The sequence below is a fragment of the Montipora foliosa genome, chromosome 14 (genome assembly GCF_036669935.1).
Source record: "Montipora foliosa isolate CH-2021 chromosome 14, ASM3666993v2, whole genome shotgun sequence".
NCBI lineage: Eukaryota > Metazoa > Cnidaria > Anthozoa > Scleractinia > Acroporidae > Montipora > Montipora foliosa.
Window position 1 is genome coordinate 18,950,891 of NC_090882.1, and position 23,642 is coordinate 18,974,532.

General features: G+C 37.5%; 1 protein-coding gene across 2 annotated transcripts in view; it reads left to right on the plus strand.

The window, feature by feature from the left end:
- The first annotated feature begins 865 nt into the window (after positions 1 to 865).
- The window catches only part of LOC137985127 (protein single-minded-like), a 29,117-nt gene continuing 6,340 nt past the window's right edge, over positions 866 to 23,642 (plus strand). For both annotated transcript variants that reach the window (XM_068832624.1, XM_068832625.1), the window contains exons 1-11: positions 866 to 1,177; positions 8,216 to 8,385; positions 9,719 to 9,813; positions 10,483 to 10,572; positions 11,596 to 11,694; positions 14,544 to 14,610; positions 15,957 to 16,051; positions 17,059 to 17,246; positions 17,823 to 17,929; positions 20,072 to 20,210; positions 20,311 to 20,582. In XM_068832624.1, the coding sequence (XP_068688725.1) occupies positions 1,140 to 1,177; positions 8,216 to 8,385; positions 9,719 to 9,813; positions 10,483 to 10,572; positions 11,596 to 11,694; positions 14,544 to 14,610; positions 15,957 to 16,051; positions 17,059 to 17,246; positions 17,823 to 17,929; positions 20,072 to 20,210; positions 20,311 to 20,582 (1,360 nt within the window). In that variant the 5' untranslated portion in view covers positions 866 to 1,139. The remainder of the gene's footprint in view (positions 1,178 to 8,215; positions 8,386 to 9,718; positions 9,814 to 10,482; positions 10,573 to 11,595; positions 11,695 to 14,543; positions 14,611 to 15,956; positions 16,052 to 17,058; positions 17,247 to 17,822; positions 17,930 to 20,071; positions 20,211 to 20,310; positions 20,583 to 23,642) is intronic.

Below are 23,642 nucleotides of genomic sequence, written 5' to 3' on the forward strand. Positions count from 1 at the left end.
CGCGGAGGATTACGTACATGGTACAAGTTCTTTTCAATGGACCACCTGCCAGAAAATTCACAATATTACAAAATAACAAGATTTACGACGGGTTTTGATATAAGCTTTTAAAGTCTGGAAAAAAAAAGAGACATGACCAATTTTGTGAAACGTGCAGAAGTATCATGAAAAATCTACCCCCTGCTCTCATTTTTGCAGTGGCAAACTGTGAGAGACGGTGGTTGGCCATTAAAAAACAATTCTTAGTTCATTCAACCAACGGGCGATGTACAATGCCAAGCCACTGTTAAGATGGAAAATTTCATAAACCCTTTTTATTTTATCCCGCTGTTTGCTCTAATTACCCTTTGGCCACAAATGGCTTCGAAAGAGTTTTCAATGAAAACCTTCCATTCATGATTGGCCGAACTTGAGAAGCGTCGAACACGCAAAATAAAAGAATGCTAAGATTCAAGGAAAGCTCTTGACAAAAAGAACATTTTAAGTGGTTTTGCTGTTCAATACAATGCAAAGTGATTTTCCTTTGGCCACTTTTGTATTCATGTAAACAATAAATCAACAAAGGAGAACGTCGAGGCATATTGTTAGTTTTTTGAGGGGGGGAGGGCGAGTCCTTAGTCTCAAATTATTATCGGGTGACCCCGCAGCTACAGACATTCACTTTTCATCATTCCGCTTAAAATCCATGGTAAAAAACGCATTTGAGACAGGAATTGTTGAAATCTCATATTTTGACTAAAATGTGCGAGGAAAGGCTTTATTGCACATATGTAAATTTCCGCTGTGACAGTTACGTCACCTATTCTTTTTGCAAGTGACCAATCAGTGAGGGGCTTTTGTGCTTCAATCTTCTGCACGATTTTTTGTACTTGTGTACCGGGCGAGGGAAGGCTACCATCGAACATGGCTTCGATTGCATTACGCATCTGATGTGCATGAGCGTTGTTTAGGAACACAATCCAACTTCAGACTAGTGGTTATTGTGTTAGATTATCTCAACGCTATTTGAGAGCATCAATCCGTCTGGTAACACACGCAGATCGAGCATCAAACCCGGCGAGAGTAGAGTTCGACCGTGAAAGAACGGCCGCGAACTATGGGGGGCTGTTGAATTGTAAATTTTCATCGCAGAAGAAAACATGAGTACAGCGAAAAGAAAGAAGCGCAGTTCATCAAGGTATGATTGAGTGGAATATTACGATTTAAGTGTCATAAAAAGCGATGCGGTCGTTGCTATATAAATTGAGTGTTCGTGCTTTCATCGAAGACGACAATAAGTGCTGTTAGATAAAGATTTTTTTCAACTCGGAGCACACATTTGCAATGGTAGCTGAGAAACAAGGATTCTCCTGCCTCTCTTAGCAATCATCAGCAAAAGGCTGAGCGAACCAGTGGAAATTTCCACGTTTTTGTAGTTTTGCAAATTCTCTGAGTCCGAAAGATCTTTACTAAATTCTCGAAGTGAGGAAACGTTGTTTTAAGTCGTCGGTGTTGTGTTCGACGAGAAGAAGTCTAGCCCTTTCAAATCTTGATCAACCGAAAACCACTTAAACTCAGATTCCATTCGATTACGATTTTCAATTGATAAACGGTTTTGAGAGCCATGTTCTATTTGACAATTTATCTGTTCGCTGTCGAGTTCCTTGAGCGGATTTAGTCTCCCATTCTTAATAGAAGATAGTAAAGTTCGATGTATGACAAAGTCCTTTCCGGTCTGCATTTGTGAATGCTAGCGTTTCAAATCTTTGTTACATTTTTCGCCCACAACTTTTTATGACATTAGTTTTTCTTATTGCTCATGTCAGCGATTTCACCAACTGATGAATGACTAAATTCACCGCTTCGAGTTCTGTCAGTTAAATCACCTTGGCTGAAGGTTGAATTTGCATTCTATTCGTGGAAATGACACTGAAGTATTGTCATAAATCCCGCTTGAAAACCTTAAATTTTTTTCGAATTGATTCGTTTCCATTTCTCTAATGACTGCCACCTTAATCTTGAGTTTAGTATTTCCAAGCGAAAAGAACATTTGTATTCACTAAAGACACTCATACTGCCCGTTAGCGAGAAATTTTTCCTTCTTGTAAGTTTGAGTTTATATTTGATGCTCCGTGGCGCCGCTTATAAAGTGGTGTATTGCGAGTGATGTGACCTTTGACAGCACAACATACTTTTACAGCCTTAAATGCGAAAGAAATAAATGTTCGATCCATAATTTTCATGTAATAGAGACAACATAACATGAAAAGTAGTTTTCGTGCGCGCTGTAGATGCGGACTATCAAAGGAGGCAAAGACAGCATTCCATCTTCATAGGGCAAACTTCTGTTGACGATGCTTGCATCCTTAAGAAATCTCCCGCTCATTTATGCTAACCTTTTTTATTTTTTGATAAATCAACTTTTTTTAAGGTCGTGGTCGTGATTTATTCAACTCTGTGCTCCTGCTGTGGCGAACTAGAGCTTTTGTTCGGTGGAGTTGTACCCGCCGTATTTGTGTTTTTGCGAGTTTCAGATGATCGACAGAGATTTTACCTCGATGCACGGAAGCAATCTCTCGCCTTCTGTTGGTCCTAATTACGTGATTCTTGTCTCTTTTTACTCTTTGAAGACTCCTTAAGCATTTTATAATGTTTTTGGGGCTATTCGTTCCATATTTTGAGTCCACCCAGGTCGACATCTTTTCTCCTCCATGGTCATAATAATTTATGTCAGAGGAAAACAACTCGCAAGACGGCCTACATTATTTCAAGCGTGTTATTGCGGTTTTTTGCTGCTTTTTCTCAACTGGCTAGAAACTACTCACATTATTATCTGCTAAAGTCGATTTTATTGATATACTTTGAAAATTAAGGGCTCGCGAGGACTGAAAAAGCGCGAAAGCGTCTCTCATCCTTTGAACATTTTTGAAATGTTTTAGGCAATTTGCATATTCAGCTGGCCTGTCAAATAATTTGTTCCATTTTCTTTTTTCATGGCTATACACATGTCTTTTATCTTAGGTGTGTGGCGCTCGATTCTTATGCAAATTGTGACTTGAAAGTTTCATTTTTGAGGTTCGCTGAGCTCGATAAGTGGTTTCAGAGAGGGTTTCAGAAGGAGAATGTAAAATCGACGTTGCTTTCGAGCTTTCTGTGACTGTGTCTGAAGAAAGATCAAACCGATTCAATTCTTGTCCGTCAGCGTGTTATTTGGTGTATGGAAACCCCATTGAGCTTAGTAGCTTAAATTCCTTTTCCACTTTGACACTTTAGGGGAAAAATAAACAGCTTTTGTTATTTTCATCGCTAAAAAGCACCACGCACTATTCCTTGTTTATAATTTTTCGTGTCTATTAAAAATGACTGCGGTTTCACCACTGCCCTTCGAGGTCAGACGTTGAATTGGCAATGCTATCTGGCATTCATTGAGACTATCTCAGATTCTTTGATTTGAGTGAAATTCGCTGTCCTTCCTGTTTGCGATCCAAAAATCGTAAATAGGAAAACCGTTAGGCTAAGCATTAAGCTCAATTAAATTGTAGGAAACGTGGATTTGCATACACAGCATTTTACCATTTTTATATTCCCAATTGTTTGATGTTTATCTTTCATTTTGGTTTTACAAATGCTTCAAGCATTCAGATACTGTTCTCCGTGTTAAAAATTTTGACATAACTCAATTTGTGACATGTTTGAGTATGAAAAGTTGTGTTGACAGCTACTTGAAAGAGTAGGCCCAAAGAATTTGAATTATGCAATAATGGCTTGAGTATGTCAGCCAAAGAAACAATTACTTTTCCAAGTACCAAGAAACAAGGGTATTTCCTTTGGGGAAACAGCTAAGGCTCTCATCGCGGATTTGCCCTCAAAAATTTACGATGTAACTATTTCACAGAGCAATATTCACTGACCCAAACACTCATTTACACAAAAATATAAGAAATCATAATATTTTATCAGTCAGAGTGGTAAGAATAAGGAGCTTAACCTCAGACGAATCTGTTGTTTCTCTACTTCTGTCTGGACAATAGTTGTTTCATTTTTATTTTTCTTAAACAAGAGGGAATGTTCGACAACTCTCTCTTTACACAAGTCTATCATCTTTCAAGGTGGCCTGAGAGACATTTGATATCCTTATATGACTTGATTCTTTGTTTCTTTTATGCATACTTTCAATGTTGAGATAAAAATATATTTATCATTAAATTGTTATGTGATAACCTCACTTCGGGATACCATAAAGCCATGATTGAAGTGACGCCACGAACAAAATATGCCAAATGTTAGTTATCAGATCCACATTATTGTTTTCCCTTAAAACATTCCTTTGATGTTTGAATTTCAAAAACTATTTTAAAGACTTTTTGGGAGCTCACAAATCATCAGTGATGGTAAAATACCAACTTACAAACAAGTTTTGTCTATGATGTTAAAGGTTCATTTGAGGAAAGGAGAAAATGGCCAAAAAATTGTTTAATTAAAAAAAAAACAATGAAGAATGAGTAGCAACATGACCAACATATCATGTTTTCATAGCCAAGTGAAAACACTTGAAATTTGTAACAACTGTTTTTACAGATTGTGTAAACTTGAATTCCACTGCAATCAGTTTTTTTTAAATTTGGCTTGTGCATTGTCATGAGGTGTGTGCCTTGATCCCGCTGAAATGCCCTCTTTAGTTTAAGTTCATTTCTTTGATACTGTAAAAATAGTTTCTAAGTGGAATACTCAAATGTGCTTTACAACAGTCAGCGTGGGCAACTATTTAAAATGAAAGTAAACATGGTTATAAAAGCTCCTGTCCAGCTGGTAGATCTGGAATTCATGACCACCAAAGACAAATCTGGACAGAGGCCAGGGCAAGATTTACATGTATACCACCAGTATCTGCATACAAAGAGCATGTTCATTGAAATCTAGTACCCCATTCATTCTTCCTTTTAAGACTCTGGACATAAGCAAGACTTACAGAGCATTTTTCCTTTAACAGGTTGTGTCTTTCATAGCTGTGTATTTTGGAAGTAATTTGGTGACTTAAAAAGAATTGTTCATTAACTATATCTAGCTATTTTCTCAAGACAATAATAAATGATTGGTAGCCGACCTTAATTAAACACTAGAGAACATTTATTGAGTGAAAAGAAAGCTTTGAATGATTTGAGATGAATAAACAATAGACATAATAATTTTGTGCGTAAATGACAGCTAACAGGATTTTGGTTGGGGAAAGTTAGAAAAGCTATTTAGTGCATTATTTCTGTTCGTTCACAAACCTTTTTCCATGTCACCTTCTCATGTCATTAGGAAAATTAATGAACTTTCAACTCTAACTAAATAAACTGAGAATAGCAAAGATGGTTTGTGTGGTGGGTGATGCCGTATGTAACAAAGGGCTGTTGACTATTGGTGTTCCTCAAGGTTCCATTATTGGTTGGTTGATTCTGCACTAAACATCCTGGCTTAGAAATTGACAGTAGACTCTCCTGGTCGAAACACATTGACAAAGTGTGCAAAACTGTGTCCTCTGGTACAGGGGTTTTACTAGAAGCTGGGACCCGTCTACTCTGAGTACAGTACCCGTCTTTGCCTTTGACTCTTTTTGGGACACGATTGGTAGAACATTATTGGACAAGTTGCAAAGACTGAAAAACAGGCAGGGCTTGACACTAATGGTAGCCAGCTAGCCACAGGCTAGTGAAATTTCAGTTTTGGCTAGTAGATTTGGAGCTTCCACTAGCCATTGGGGCTAGTAAATATTGTGAAGCAGTGGAGTTCTGGACGAAAACAAAAATGAAAATTATTTCTTATTGATAAGGCAAAAGAAGAGAATAGAAACTAACAACAGAAACTGTGAGCAGATTCTATGGCATTTACTGCCTTAGAAAATGATAAGTTAATAAAAAAAGCTGAAGAGGAAACCAATGTGGATTACAGTTTCCCCACGCCACGTTACGAAGGACTAATCACATTTGAAATCATGCGGAACTTCTCGGCTGCTGATTCCATATGCACATAACTCTGTCGCAAACAATTATTGCAAGCACTTTCAAGGAGCTTGATCACAAACAGTTTGCGTAAATGGAAATACCTTTTACGTTCATCCACAACCAATGGCCAATAATCGCCTCTGATCGCAAACAAGACACGAGATGGAAAATGTTCTATTGTTGCGTTTTGTTGGCGACGAGTAGCAATGCAAAACCGAGGAAACAACGATAATATTATGGAAACACAATCGTTAACTGTTTCTGATTGTTTGCGATCAATCAATGATATTTTTGTGCGTGTGATACGTTTTTCACGAATTAGAGGCAAGTATAAGTAATGAAGATGGCGTCCAAGTATGATTGTGGCAGTGAGGATACTCCTCAAAACAGTGTGAATTTAATGAATATCGTAAGGGAGTACCCCGCCAAATATACCTGTTGTAAAGTTCTTGATCACAAAGAGCCAGTTCCTACAGTAGAATTTGATACTGGCTATGCTGCAGCTGTGGCTGTTCCTTGAAAATGTATCGGACCCAGAATTGGTGATGCTTCTTGGCACTTCCACTTTGCCTTCTTCTTCTTTGCAAGAGTTCCAACATAAGAAGAAGTTAAACATGACGCAAAATTTAATTCTGCTTTTATATTTGCGCCCTTTTCTTACGATGACACGAGATCAAGTTGCGTAAAGCAATCATGCCTATGGAAAACAGGATCACAAACACAAACGCAAAAAGTGACAGTGTTTGTTCGAGCCAGTGCAAAATGTTTGCAGTGTTGTTACATGTATATGAAAGGAGGTCACATACTTGTTTAGAAATTGAATCCAAATATAATTTTTTTCAAGTAAAAAAAAGAAAGAGATAATATGGAACGACTTATCACGTTTACTAGGAATGGTAAATTGCGCTTTTTTTACTTTATTCCATGTTTTCCATACTCCAGTGCATTTTGTGAGTTGCAAAGTTTTGGCAACGGTTTGGTGAGAATTGCATGGCCACAAAAACTTTGTTTCGTGAGAAAAATACGGGAAGCTGTACACTCCAGCATATTTGTGACACTGTTGCGAGGATGGACATGAGAACATGAGAATGTTTACTAAAAGCGTGAGTTGTGTTGCAAATGTGGAATTTTTTTCGTGATAGTTTTTACAAATGAATGAAACTGCGTATGGCAAGACTGGCTAGTACACATTTAGATTTGGCTAGTGAAATCAGACCTGATACTAGCCACTAGGCTAGTGAGCTAAAAAGTTAGTCTCGAGCCCTGTCAGGGCTGTCAGGGTGATAGCTACTTCCTCTTTTGACGGACAACCTGATGTCCAGCAACTTCATTAGGACAACCTTCAAACTAGACGCCTGGAGCAAATCGTCTCCATCATGTTTGGAGTGTATCAGGGTTCATTCCCTGAATGCTTGAGTGTTATATTTGCCAAGTGTTCACTCACAACTAGTTATGGCCTCAGGAGTGCAAGCAATAATAACTATGTTATCACTTAACCTTGATGCTAATAATTGCAAGAGAGTTGTAGTATAGAGGAGTGTTCTATGGAATCAGCTGTCATCAGACACTGAGACTGCCTCTTCCTTGCACTTTAAAGCTGCCTTACGTCAGAACAATTTTATGTTATATATTCTTCTTTTTGTAGTTAGCTAGAGGTAGGTAATTAATTTTAGTACCTTTCTTTTGTATTTTACTCATGGCTACTTGAAAAGCACCTTTTCTGAGTGTATTTTTACTGTGATGAAAGAAAGGCTATTATTATGGGCAGTATACTACATCTGGATGCCAGCTCTGAATTTGAACCGTGAGCCAGGTGGTACAGCCGAAACAAGTAGTCTCTGTAGATACCATACAACTGAATAAAACTAGTAAAATAAAGTGTCATTTAGATTCTATAGGTCGGATCTTGTATAGTCCTATTTTCTTAATCTGAATGTTGTTATTTACGACTCTCTAGCATACGACCTTGAAGGATCTTGCAATGTTCAAACTACTGCACAAAAACAGATTTCTGTATTTGTCTCAGCACCTACCTACTGCATCCTCCCAATAGCTTCTTCGTTATTCTTGTTGTTGTTGTTGTTGTTGTTGTTATTATTGTTGTTATTATTGTTATTGTTTTTGTTATAGAGGGAGTCGGCCATGGGAGTGAAGCTGGTATTAGCAAAAGCAGCCATCTCCCCCTCAAAATAATAGTTGTAGATTTTCTACAGTAACCACTAATTAATGACTTTTTTTCATGTTTTCAGTCTCAAAGGGTCATTGAATCCTTCCAAACGTCACCGTGACCGCTTCAACATAGAATTAGATAATCTTGCCAAGTTACTACCTTTTCCTCATGATGTCATACAGAAATTAGACAAACTCTCAATCCTTAGACTGTCTGCCAGCTACCTAAGGGCAAAAAATTTCTTCAAAGGTATGAAAGGTTTTGTAGCTTTGAACTTTGAGCCATCCTACTTCAAGGTACCTCTCACCTGAAAATTTTGCAGTGCCAAAATACCATCGTTTTCATCTAAGCGTGGACACACGACGGGAAAACGTTTTCTTTGAAGTGTAAGTTTGGCAGCTGTTAACATCAGCAAACTTTTGCGTACGATAGTTTAACTGAAGGAATTTGAAGTATACGTGTACTTTATCAGATTAGGGTCAATTTCTTAGGAAAAGTCTTCGATATCCAGTCTTGCTGCTGTTCTAGGAAAACTTGCATAAACATCCCTCAAACTTTGAAGGATTGAAGAGAAAACTTGTCATATTTGCAACCAGTTAGAGCATGTTTTCCCCGTGACGTGTCCACGCTTAGGTGAAAACGACCGTAATGTCTCTTGTCATTCCAAACACGTTTCTTTGTGTCATTTTATCTACAAGATGTCACTTTTTTTTTTGCGGATCATGCAAGTCATGTAAAGACGATTGGACTGACAGTCATTTGTCCCATAACCAAGTTACATGTAGTGATTCGGGCAGAGGAAGTTATCTGTGAAATTCCTGGTAATCAAGAATTCTTTCAAAACAGTAATGCATAGAACCTTTTTGATGTCAAATGAAGGATAGATCCTTTCTTCTCACTCTTGGTATTGCAACTAAATGACTGCAAGAATTTGAAACATAGAATGCAGCCACTTGCATTAATGTCACTGTGTTTCTCGTAATTCTGCGGAATTCATTCTCAAACGGCCAAACTGCGTTTTGGCTTCCATCAATCAAACTTCCGACGCCAACGACAGATGATGAAGTCAATTTAGGCATGACTAACCCACCAATCAGCATCTTTGGTTCCCATGGTACATTCGTATATTCAAACTTGACGCCTTTGGAAAGCGATGGAATCTGTAAGAATCTTTTTACTGAAGAATTTCTAAAAACATATCATAATATGGTGTTCAAGCTGTGAACTAAACAAAAACTCCAATTCAGTTTCCGGAGGCGGTGTCGATCTTTCTGGCTATGTTCAGAAATTTGATTGATGGAAACCAAAACACAGTTTGGCGCTTAGCGCTTGAAGGTGAGATTCCGCAGAATTATGAAGAACATATTAAGACATGTATCAGTTACATGTATGTTAAAACATACCATCATTGGTAGAATGATAAGTGTAGACAATGAAAACTGTGTAGTGATGGATTAAAATTTGTTATTAGCTTTGCCATGTAACCAGAACAAAATATGGTGTTTCCTTAGCTGATCCATTGCTGAGTGATTTAATAGAGAACATCATCAACGGCTGTGGTATGTCTTGATATTGCTTTCAGGTCAACAGTGGACTGAAGAGAACCAAGTTGGAAAGCTTACTGATGGGCATGGAGAATTTGAGGGCAATGGAGTGTTTTCAAAACTTCTTTTAGATGTGAGTCTTGTTTACTGGAATTGGTGCTCGATTTGGCATTTTTTACTCAAGTGTTACCTTCATGGAAAGAGGCTGAGCTACAGCAGTGTATCGGCAAGCATGCAGTCCCTCTGCGCAGTGAACCAAATTAAAGGACTTTGGTTTTTTTCACTGGATATGGAGGGAAAGATGGGTTGACCTGAAATCCAAGTAGCCCCTATATATTTATATATATATATGTATTTTTTCGAAAGATAGTTTTAACTTCAAAGTCATGCCCTTCTCTGCAATTTATGCTTTGTTCATAGGGGAAGTTACTGAGCTTCACCCTGTCTTATTTTACCAGTTTTACAAACATGCACTCATGAAATACTGCAGAGAGTAGGGGAGGGAATTCTGATGAACTAGGATCCAGGCTACAATCTTGGACATTTCAAGTGAAAAATAAAATACCACCCCACCCCCCAATTTTAATGATGAAAAAATGGTGGGCTTCAGCTTGCGTGCAGATTCATCATTGATTTTGGGGGGAGGGGTTACTAATGTTTTATTTTATTTTGTCCAAGATTGTAGTTGAAAAAGTAGGAACCTTAGTCCATCATGCTGGTGAGGCTGGGATAAGTTCTGATCTTGTGAACACTCCTTTTCTTGTTGTTGGAAATGTTCTGATCTATTTGATATGTGTTTCAGGCATTAGACGGTTTTGTCATTGTTTTGACGAGAGATTTTGAAGTATTTTATGCATCAGAGACAGTTCAAGACTACCTTGGACTTGCACAGGTAGACATAATCTTCAACATCTTCTCTATCTAGAATATGAGGAAAGAGTTACATTGATTATATATTTACAGCCATGAATCAAGGGTGTTTAGCAAGAGCTGGAAATGAAGAGACTGATATTTTTCGGTCAGAGTGGGGTAGACTAAACCTTGAAATTGTTTTTTTTTTTTGACACCTTTTTCAGTTCAGAGGTGATTGTGAACTCATCACACTTACCTGTGGATTAGATTCACTTATCCACTTGTCGCTAGTGTGCAGTGTTTTTTTGGAGAATCTGGATACTTCAAAGAAGTGACAGGGGAAGGGTGACAGGGGAGCAGGGGTGGCACAGTGGTGAGAGCACTCGCCTCCCACCAGTGTGATGCAGGTTCGGTTCCTGGACCCGGCGCCATAAGTGGGTTTTGAGTTGGTGTTGATTCTCTACTCTGCTCCAAGGGTTTTTCTCTGGTTCCTCTGGTCACCCCCCCCCTCCCCCCTCAGCCAAAACCAGCATACAGCTGATTCCAGCTGGCTGTAAGCTGTGCTCCAAGGTCACACATGGACCATGTAGCGGCAGCCAGAGGCACCATAGTATGCTTTTGGTTCGACTTTGTTGAGCTGCATCGTTGCTGTACTTGCAACGGCAATTAGCATGACAATTATCATCATCGTTATCAGTGACAAAACAACTTTTAACTCTGAAGCCTGGTTTTCACTAGCATAAATGCTTGTGCTTGGGTTATAGTTTGTTTTAACTTGACATGACCATCTTGTATTTGGGGTTATGCTTGCACTTGAAAACCAGGCTTAAGTTCAAGGAAATAGATTTTTCTCCAAAGAGACGTGCAGTTTGAGGAAGTTACATAGAGCAACACGTTAAACAAAATCAGTACTATCACCAAAAAGACCTGAGGTGCAAAAAGCAATGGACTTCTCTTTCTGGTTTGGGAGGTGGAGAAGCGTGTTGCAATATTCTGAGATAAGTTCTGACCGTGGGTGCTCTCATAGGTTTTGCGTGACTCATCCTTTACCGCTTATGTTTAGGCCAGTGTCATTCATCAAGATTTTTTGAGATTCATTCATGTTGATGACCATGATCTCATCAGGAAAAATCTACAACCTTTCCCAGAGGAAGAAGAACAGGTATGAAAAGTCAATATTTTTGAGACGCAGTGGATGTGTGGATGTTTTCGTGGTAATAAAACTAACTTTAGAAATCTGATCTTGGGTGGGAGAAGGTGTGAAAAAATATTGACGCAGATAGTGCAAGATCCCAGATATTTTTTGTTGTGGGAATTATGTCAAATCAGAGTACAGAAAAATAGCCTGAATTAATTCTTCAGTTGCATGTCTTCACCTGATACCATTTAGGTGGCCGTTAGATTGCTTTAATCTGAATGTCATAGCTCTTTTCAAATGTTTCATTTGGAGTTGCATCGTTATGCTGCGGCATGCACTATCTCTAAGTACTGAATGCAAAACTGTAATGAGGCAATTTCTTCTTGTTCAAATTTCACAGCACATACAGTGTAATTATGTTTCAGAGCTCTTAAAATCAGTGCAACGTAGTAGTAATCCTGTTACAGTCAGACAAAACATAGACAGGTCTTATCCTGGGCTTCCTTAATCTGATCATTTAACAAAATATCAAGATAAATTATTGTTTGTGATAAGATGACTTGGGTGTGTGATCTTCACAAAAGCACAATGAAAAACCTCTACCACTTTTTCATACCAAAAATAATTGCATGGATTTGGTCAAATGTTTATGTAGTTTTGAAAGCCAGTGGCAGCTCCCTTCTGAAGGTAGGGGTCACTAACCCTGGTGAAGTGACTTATCATGACATGCAGTTGCACAGAGACTTGGGGGACCCATTGACTGTGATTTAGGATAAACCCAAAGGTGTTTGCACTGTGGGCTAAGCTACTCAAGCTGTAGGTGATGTGTTTGTTTGATCCTTGATCCTTTTCTTTAAGCCTAAATTCATGGTAGAAAAGATTTAAAAAAAATTTCATCACAGCTAATCAATTAAAAACGTGGAGCTGGTTTAACTTTTGTAATTTTAACGTGAAGTAGGGTTTTCTGTTTGAAGGTGTTCCTTAGGAGGATTATTGTTAATGACATTCCATTTTGACAACCTAAAAGAAAGTTGTCTTCAGAGCCCAGTCAGCAACAAATAGGCCTGAGTAGTAGCACTACAGCTTTAGCTCTCCAAAGGAAAGTAATCAACCATTTTATTCCCAGTGATGATAACACAGTGGTATTAGGAACTACTGAAATGATATTAAAAGGGTTAAATCAGTGATATTTTGGAGTACCTTTTGGATATTGGAATGGCACAATGATGGTGATTTATGCCAGTACAGTAGCTTGGCTCTATTCATCAAATGATATGACTCTATTTGATTCTGCTAAGACAAATATAACCTCATGAGTGAAAGCGTCAATTTCTTTTGCAGCGTTAGCATCCAATAATCAGGCATATTTGTTGCTGACTGGACTCTGAAGACAACTTCTTTTACATTGTCAAAATGCAGTGTTGTCAGCCACAGCCCAACCTCAGAACTACCCTCACACACACTGCCTGGCAAAACATTCTCGTAGTTCATTAATTTTTTGTGGGTAGATCATGTTAAAGCTATTTTTCTAATCAGACCTCAGATAAAGCAGTATCAGTTAATAATTATTATTATTAGTTATTATTATTATTGCTCTTCAGAAAATAAATTAAACGAAAACCAAGTTTTTAAGCAACCTCCTTGATGTGGTTCTTGTAAGTTCTCCCAGACACCTTACTAACTTTTTTGGAAACATTAATTTTATTAATAACAGTTGTACTGCATGAGTAATCTATATCTGGATACTAAAATGGAAAATAATATCCTCTTGATGCATCTGTTGCCAATATTTGCTTGAGGAAAGAAAACATGGTTTATATACATGTTGTCTAGATTTTATGCAAAAGTTTCATTTCGACTTTTTGTCACAAGCATCACGGAAAATTAGAATGCATTATTTTATAAACTGCTTAACAAAATCTTCATTTTTTTTTTTAATTCCTGAAATTCATAAAAACAAAGCATTGTGGCGTTTGAATTATTTTGCCAGTGGAAATTAGAGGAATGATATCTTGTATTGGAACTTTGCGTGTACACTTGAGTTAATTGTTGTTGTCTGAATAAAACAATGAGATGCAAAACAAGAAAGTTGAATTAAACCTTATTAGGATATATCACATCTCTGAAATTATGAAGGAAAATATGCTTTTCACACAACCCAGCTTGTTTTTGACATTCTTAAGGACAACAGGAAATTATTAACCCACTTAGTATAATTATAATGAGATATATTTAATCTCTGATCATTTCCTTCCATCTCAATGATTAGGTTTTGTTATTCCCCTTGAATAGCAAACTTCCTCAGTTGATAATGTGGCACTCTACTTGTGTTTCGATTACGTAACTTTTTGAATTCTTTTAGTTTTGTACTTTAAGGAATTAACTGCATATTTTAGTCCAAACTTGATATTGAGTGTATTTGACAAAGAATTTGCTTTGCGTGACATTGCTTTCCCTAAGAAAATCGTTCTTATTTTCTATAATATCATGTCAACAGACTGTAAGAGACTTTTCATTAATCCAGTCCACCAAGTTCCTTAAACTGGACAGTAAACTTCTTACGATGAAACTTTCTTGATCCAGTTAGTCTTTTTTTAAGTAGGTGTTTTTTCATACCGAAAATAATATTATTCTAAACAGAATTTTCGTCAGTAAAGTTTACTTTTAACAACATCTGCTTAGGTCCTTTAAAAAAGCTGTCCCTTTGAACTCTTTCAATCCCGAGAGTGATACTTCTTGTACATTTTGATGCTAGAGGAATTTTTATTTGTTATTGGGGGCTGCTTCAAACAAATGGGACAAGTCACACCAATTTTCATTGATATCGACAGGAATTGCACGAAATGTTTTGTTCTCTTATTTTATTCACACAGAAAATTAGAATTCTTGATGATGAGAATGATGGAACAGTTTCTGAATCTGGAAGTACTTGTAGTGGAGGTAAAAAAACAGGAAACATGCTGTCCATGAACATTGTTAAAAGGGCTGTACTGTGTTGTTAGTCAGTTTTGCATCACCCAAACAGGTTCAAAGATCCCTTGCTTTCATTGAGGCTGAAGAGTACTATTTGTTTTGAAAAAGTCCTTTTTTTATTTCCATTCAAGAATAACAATAGGTCCATGGTCAGTCAACCATCCTAAAAAGGTGATAAGGATAAGTGAAATGAGTTTACGTGCAATTTAACAGAGGTAGCAACTCGGAGCAGCTGCCGTCAGTTGTTGTCAGTGGTTTTCTCTTATTTGCTTATGTGGCAGATTGCTCATGGGTTGTAGAGCTTATTTACTCATGTGGTGGGAAGCCAGAGCATTTTGTTAGGAGCGTTTGGTGGTTTCTCCCCCCTTCTACCACTGTTTATCAGTGTGACCGGTGCCCATCTTCTCTTCTGCACGTGGCCTCATGGCCGGGTTATCAGGTTTTGCCAGACATGGGTACAGTCTCCATCTTGGAGCTGGCTGTTGATAGTGGAAGCTGCCGGGTGTCACAACCTCCACTTAGCAACGCAGTTGTTAACCTTCTGACATTTTAAGCATTAGCCCCTGGTCAGAGAGCGAATTGATTGAAAGGCTAACACTTGATATATCATCTCAAAAGTGGTTATTTACCTTTATTACAGTGCAACGGGGAAACCATGAATACCTAAAATATGCCAGGAATGCTTATTGTTTTTAAGCCAATCATGTTTGAGCACTTAACACACCAAAACGGCAAACTGAATAAGCGTTATAACCAGGTATTCATGGTAGTGCCACATGTTGAAAAGCAACAATTGCTTTGGAGAAGCAGTGATTGGTAAAAGAACAAATACATGCACTGTTCTGTTTCTTTATGAATAGTCTTTGAGCTTAAATGAACAGAATTAGTTCAAATTAAATCAATTACCTGGAAAATCTAAAGCCAACACAAAATTTTTGCTGCGCAAATATTAGTAAGCACTCAGCGGTTTAGGGAGTGGATTTTGGTTGCATGATTGGACAGAAATAACATTCCTGACATACTTCAGGTGTTCACCGTTTTCCCAGTTGCACTGTAACTCTTCTGATAAAACCAAAATAATTGTTGTGTCTTCCTACGCACCCAGCACTTCAGTTTTGTTGGAAAATAACCCCTTCAATCACTCAACAAGCTGCACACCTGACCTACAGATTTTGATATTGAGACTTAATCAAACCCTGGACAGAGTAATTTATTATTATTACTGTTTGGACCTGATGAGTAAAAAATATAGCTGTGTAAAAGTAGTGTTAATGTATGATATAAAGAGAGTGATATTTTCTTCCAATTAACAGAAGAGCTTGGAAAGGATGATGATGATGTGGAGACAGAGAGGTCCTTTGTTTGTAGAATGAAATGTATACTTAACACAAGTGCTGGCTTTTTCAAGGTAAGAAACTTAATGAAATAAAGCTGTTTTTGCAGTTTTTTGAATGAAAGCAGACTAGAGCAGTTAATTGAACAACAATCCCACATGTAGAGCTGCTGTGGAGGCCTTCCAGGGGGGAGGGGGGGGGGACTCCTACACCACCTTTTTCCATCTTTTGCTATGCTGTTGTTGCAGTAGCAAAAAGGGACTTAAAGTACAGTGCCATTCGAAACTATTAGTGCATTTGTATGCGGTAATACTTCGTCTTTGCTGATAGTGTTTACTGCGAAATCGCCTAGGTTGGATGAAAACCACAGTCCGACAGGAGATATATTTAGAATCAAAAGCGCTTCAAATTTTGCGTCCTGTCCAGATAGATATGTTTACGGGATAGTTGTTGAAAAGCTGAAACTTTGAACTAAACCTTATCAGTAACTCAAATATTATATCAGCTAAGAACAATAACTGTATTCCCGAAGTTTGTTGAGCAACTCCTTGTCGCAGCTTAATTACAATCATTTCTGATTCAAAACATTGAGCTGTATTGATAATTTTTTTTAATAGAGCTTTTAAATTAGGTTATACTAAAGAATGTTATAAAGTTCTGAATATTTTACTTGAAAAGGATCACCAGCTTTGGGAGAAAATTAAGTCTCCCGACAGTCCACTTCATCACCTCTTACTGCTAACTAGGGATAGAGTTTTAAGAAATAGTGGTCACTCTTTCATTATACCGAGAGTAAGGACTGAACATTTAAAAAGCATTTTTATTAATGGAACTACATACTTTTTAAACAAGTAGATAATTTTAGAAATTTGTAAACTGAACATGTTTGCTGTTCAGTGATGTTTTTTTTAAGTAATTTTTTTGTGTATAATAAATACTATTATTATTATTATTATTATTATTATTATTAAAACCAAGGATAAATAAAGATATGATGATGATGGTGATGATGACATAACAGCTGATGAACTTAATATAATTGCTGAATATAATTTTCAGTTTTAAATATTTTGTTCCCTAGCCATTCAGGTGCAGTGGACGATTACGTGAAATGACCCTCCCTGACAGCGAGAGGAGGGAATATGGTCTCTTCATGATTTGTACCCCATTGGAAACTGTCTCGTCTTCCATGCTGGAGATAAGATTAAAAACATCTTTGTTCTGTACCAAAAACAGAATGGACCTAAGTTTTATGGACATTGATCAAAAGTAAGTTTGTTTTCATCACAAACCTTTTTACCTTTTTTTTTTTTAGGTCAGAGTAAGATCTGTAATTATTACTCACTCATAGGAGGGTGACACACGTACAGGTGTAATGTTTGGTGACGTTACCTGGCAATATCAGACAACCTCAAATGTCAACCCGTTTTGGCAGATAAACATCACTCTGTTTAGGCAGAGAATAACTGCTGGGTTAGGCACTGATCTCTCGTGATTAGGGTTAAGCACTGACTCTAAATGGCTAGCTTTCTTACATTGTTGTGGTGGACACCATATTTAAACTTAGTATTCATTCTTGTCACAATCCTTTTCAAATTCCTAATCACAACATGGATCAATAATTAAAGTGCTTAACTTGCATGGAAACAATACTGTGTTATTTATCATTGTTTTTGCCCTTTTGTGGAACATTTGTTGCAAGAAGTGGGACTTTTCTTAACCCATTGACTCCCAGGGTTTCTCCATAGACGAGTAAAATAGTTTGGCCTTAGCCAGAGTAAAATACTAAGTCTGGCCGGTTTGGACATCACAGGGTTAAACTGCACATCTTTTTTCTGTTTACAGAGGGCGATCTTTACTTGGATATCACAAGAGAGATATAGCTCTGCAGTCTAGTTACTGCATGATTCATTTTGATGACATCCCTGTTCTTCAGACACTACACAGTGATTGTATGTTATGAGTTTGTTTAAAAAAATAAATGGTCTTGTCTTATAATCCTTTCTATTGCCACCCCGATATCTACCAGCTCAAACATGCCTTGCAATGTAGGCTGACTCGTTTTTGTACAAAACAAGGAACTAGTTTCCAGACAATTCGGTTTGGTCAGGGTTTTCATTGAGAATTGAAGTAGCAGGATAAGTAACAGGAGAATTGTCTGAAAGAGCAAAGCACTGTTATGATTATAATGGCTACTAAAAAAATCTAATGACAGAATTTCATGTAGTAACCAGATAATTCTCTGACATGCAATGGCCAATTAATGCCCAGCTTGGTGGCTGATATGCTTTGGTTGTCGTGATATGTTTTTGATGTCAATGGAAAGTTTATTTGTACTCTTGAGAATAATGTAATTAAGAAAGAGTAAATATTTGTTTTCGCTCCTACATGTAGTTAGGCAAAACTCCTCTCTCCATTGGTCTCTTAACAGGGAGTTTAAGCAAAGACGACAGGTACGGCTACGGCAACGCCACAAAGCAAGAATATTATTAGTTGAAAAAGGAAAAATGCTCGTGCTGCACGTGCAACACGAATTTCAGTGCATTTCTCTGCCGTACTCCACAAAACAACAACGTAAAATCACCAAATTTTAGGTTTTGACGACAACGTGAGCATATAACAATGAAAAAGTCATTTTCAGTTTTGACTTTAAAACCGTTTGTACCCATCTAGTTACAGGATAGTTCGCCTGTGTTGTACAATGTGAACAAGACGGGTTAATCGCGAAATACTTGCGAAAGCGCTAAGTTACATTTTGGACTAACATTTTCGTTGCTGTAGCCGTCGTCTTTGCTAAAACTCCCTACTATCAAAGTGTAAGGAAACATACCAACTCGAACATTTAATCCAGGGGAAAAAATTGGTAAACTACAATTTCACAACAAAAAATGGGAGCCCTCTTGTTGTTAATGTAATATTAGCTATCACAGCAACTTATTACCGTATTTACACGTGTACAAGTCGACCTTTTATGGCCTCAAAAGAAGCTCTAAAAATCGCCCTCGACTTATACACGGGTCAAAGATTTTGAGCCAAGTTCCAGCTAAGTAATTTATTCAAAATTAGTCTTGGGCATAACGAACGCAGTGGACAAAAGAAGACAAAAAAACTTCAAAATGAATGTAAGCAATTCCAGTTGAAATAAAAAAGGATTTGTCCAACTCTAAATGTTGAAGATACTCACAAGCACAAAAATATATGAAATAGTTACTGGAAATTTTCGTTTTCCAAAGGTGGAAAGCTCTAAACGGCATTTCTGTTTCTTCAAATAAAACATGATCGTTCAATGGCTTAGTAACCTGGCGCAATACCTCCTGTTTGCGTGCAAGCATTGTCACTGGTGTTGTGTGAAAATGCTGGTTGGTAATGATTGTTTTTTATTCTTTATACAAACCTGGCTGATCTAAATGCTTTTGCAAACTTCTATAGTTTGGTTTATGAGTTTTGTTTTGTTTGTCATGTGAGAAATTATAAGTCAAGGGCCAATTAAACCTTGCACATTTTCGCATCGTTTGCAAGTTATTTTCAAAGATTGACTCCTGCTTTTGTGATGTTGTGCTTATCCTCTAAAGCCCTTTATCCTTGAACAACGAAACAGGTTAGTTTGAGGTTTACATGTTTGATTTTCTGAAAACTTTTTCGAAACTCAAGGGAAAAATGCCCGCATATACAACAACTGCTGAACTGAAAAACTATTAAGCACTTGAGGCCCTAATTTTTGTGTGTATCCACATTTCCAGAAATCGAAGAATACAAGATTAGTGTCCCATGAACATTTAACAAAGAAACTAAGAAATTGCTTTTTTTGCCATCAAAAATGGGGGGTCGACTTATACACAGAATTGACTTGTACACGGGTAGATACGGTACTTATTTTGAGATTACTCCAGGTTTGTTGGTTTTAGTGTAGTTTTTTTTGCTTACATTGTGTAGGAAGTTATTATTAATATTTTTTTCTCAGTGCATTTTTCAAGTTTGTTTTTTGTGTAAAAAGGATGATAAAACAAATTTTAAAAGCCTGTTGGCAGGCGAAAGAAAAGTTTGTTTTCGCAAAGTCTGGATTATATTAATCTAGATTTTTTTGTTACACATAGTGATGAGCACTGGGAAATGCCAAGGAACGTTCCGCATGCTCAACAAAAACCTGAAGTGGCAATGGTTGACAGGAACTGCACAGGTTGTGTTCAAGGGAAACGAGGCAGACTTTATCATCACAACTAACAGGCCACTGAGGTATCTTTTCTAACCTTTCTACTCAATTTGTAAAACTTGGGTTACATGATTGTAGTCAAGGAAAAAATGTATCATTCACCCTTGCATTGTCTATTCGCAGTGATGAAGAAGGTGAAGAAATCTTGAGGCAGAGGGGCCAGTTCCCAGCCCTTCCGTTCACAACAAGTGAATGTGGATCTCCAAGTCCACGAAGCCCACGAAGCCCAGGCAGTGTTAGTACTTACAGCAATGGAGGGAGTCCTCAAGCTATTCCCTGGGAAAGTTTCTCTGCCACTGGAAGAAGTGGCTTTAAATTCCACCCAAGTAATGGTAGAGTAAACAAGAAGAAACCGCAGCACATTCCTGATGGAATTGCAAACTCACCTGGCAGTGGTAAGTCTTACCTGAGAGTTATTGTAAAAAGTTATGAACGTTCTTGGTTGAAGTGTTTTCTGGAGTTTTTTATTTCTATTTTATACACCTTATTCCGAAATGGCCGCCATTTAAATATTCTTTTGTTTTTATTCAAATTAGCCCTTGATGCCTCATTCTTGAGCTTAAAATTCAAAAGAATATTATTTTTATCTTGAATGAGGCAACAAGGGCCAATTTGTATCTGCATAAATCAGCAGCCATTTTGGAATAAGGTGTATAGTGTTCTTGCTTTAATCCTTCTGTATTTTTGGGGAAATATTTACTAATTTTCAAGAGCTAATTCTGAGATGCCCGCAAGGTTGTCAGTGATCTTGTTTCAAGACAAACTTCTTTGTTTTTTCTATTGAAAGGGGCTATGCCACATTATTTAGGGGGAGTCTTCAGTTAATTAATCACAAGTTTGAAACTTGAAAATGTTAATGCGGAATTCCTTTACTGCTTTGCTGATAAAATTATCATTACATCACAAACAAGATGATTCTGAGCAGAAAGGAGCTTCATCCAGGAGATTTGTCCTAAACTTGAAAAACGTTGGGCCAACCTTTTTCAAGATTACCCAAATGCAATCTGTTTCAATGTTGTTCATTTGTGTCCATCCATTCTTCTTCCTTTTGCTGTATTTCTTTTATGTTGTTCAACAGTCTTAATTGGTTTTTGCATCACTCCATTCTACGTTTTGGGCATTTTGAGCGTCTTCAAATTCCATCATTTAGTGTGACATAGCCCCTTTAAAGGGATACTGGTTAGCGTCACAGCAGCGGAGTTTGCACTTTAAAAACATTGATTTAAGTCTGAATTGATAGAAGGTCACTGACAGCCCATTCTACCATGCAACATTAGGCCATCTGGTAGACCAGACAACTGTGTAATGGCAAGTAAAGATCCTAAGCTGTGTTTAAATTTTATTCCTTAATAACAAGTACTGCAAATTTCTTCCCACTTCAGTGATTTACAAATTAAATCAAGAAAAAAACCAATAAATTAATAATGAATCAATCAATTTTACCACTTTTGACTTAGAAGGGGTGGTGCAACTGTTTACAAAAACATGAACAGATTATCTTGTTTAGTTTTATCTCAACTTGTTTTACCAGTTATGGTAAGAACGTTTTTACCTGTGAAAATATGTAGTGATTAACTCTTTTATTTTTCATGGAAACATTTCATCAAATAGCTACTGTACCCAAAAAGTTTGAACTTTTATTTCAGTAATTCAAGCCTGAGGAAAACTATTCTGCCATTCTGAATAACTTAAAATACTGTGAGGATTCCATAATTATGAGTGTCCATTTATAAGTTTCATTCTTCTGTGTATGCCGAATTATAAGCTGAAGATCATAGGCTTTCCATGGTATCTAATTAGGGGGAGTGTGCCTGTCCCTATGAACCTCTTCTGTCCAAACACGGCCACTTAAAGATTACTGATGATTTACTCATCAATGGGGAATCTCTTATGAAGTGAACAGGTTATATCTATGTCCATGGTTTGAAGCTAGGAGTCATATCAAAACTTGAGGCACAGCCATTGCTATTAGGGAGCTTAAGAATGTACGATTTCAAGACCTGAACGGCAACCGGAAGAGCACATTTCATATGCCAGGGCAGTGGTGTCTCCCAGATTTTTATACTAATCATCTCTAATGGAGAAACGATTCTTAGTAATGTAACTGTGGTTGTGTGAAAACAAGTTAAAAGGGAAAACAGCTCACATCCAGTTACCGTCCACGTTTCAAGAACGTGCATGCTTAAGCTCCTTATTTTCAGCGGACACACTGCAATTGATTGACTCAATGATCTACTGATCAAGACTGTTTTATAGCCGTAACACTTGCTAGTGACACCTGTGACGTGATGGGTTCAGTATCCTGACAGTACAATGTATAATGTAGATGAATGCATGAAGACCATAGGGAATATGGAGTTTGGTTAACATAATGGTGGAAGGGCTGCTCCCCTGCCCTCCCCCCTCCCCCCTCCCCCCCCCTCCCCCCCCTCCCCCCTCCCCCCAATGGGGAGAGGATTCATACTCACGTTGACATGAGTGACCTTTGTTTGGGCTTGTTTTTTACTGTGGTCTGAGGGTTTTCCTCCAGGTTCTCTGGTGCCCCTCTCATTATACCATCCTTCCTTATGTATTATGTGTACCTGCTAATGCAGAAGGAAAAACAAATATCACAAGAATGCTTAGTATCAATGATTACTGTTTTACTTTTGGCCAAAATCGTTAGTGGTATTGTTTCAGTACTTTGTCTCAAGGGGAGACTTTTTTTGTCAACCGGAAATTTATTTCCTTGTAAGTTAGCTGGCCAGATGAGGAAATGAATTTGCCTCTGTAGACTTGTTATTTCAGAGAGTTTAAGGTGGATTGAGTATTAATGCTAGCCCAAAACAATTTCATATAAATACGTTATTGGGTAAACTACTCATCAGAGCTGGTGACCTGTCCCAGCAGGTGATGTTGTGTACTTCAAAGCAACTGTAAATAGACTGACTGTTATTTTGTTATTTTGTTAAATCCAATGCGTTAAACATCCTTGGGTGTTCTTATCCACAGCATGCTGCCAGTGTAAATGTCATTGCTATGTGCTGCACATCCATACATGTCGCCAATCTCGCTGTTTGTAACAGCGAAATGGGGATCACTTGTGCTGCTGGTGCTGACTCATCTTTCCCCTTTTGTTTTCATACTATCAGGGTTTTTTTTTTCAATGCAGTCTGCGAAGCTTGAATTAATTGCCATGTAGTACTTTATTGTTTTGTTTATTTTCCCAGTTCTTAAGTTTTCACATTTTTATTTTAGAACAACTGTTAGCATTGAAATTTTTCTATTTGGAATTGCAAAACGTTTTGTTTATCAAGGATGACATTTTGATAAGTTTTTACCCCGGAGTTTTTCGTTTGTTGACATCAATCAAGTGAAAGTATGCAATTGGAAAAATTCTGTACAAAAGGTTTTGTTTTGTTTTTTTTAGCTAGGCAATGCACATTACCATATGGCGCATTTTATGGAAAGCGTTA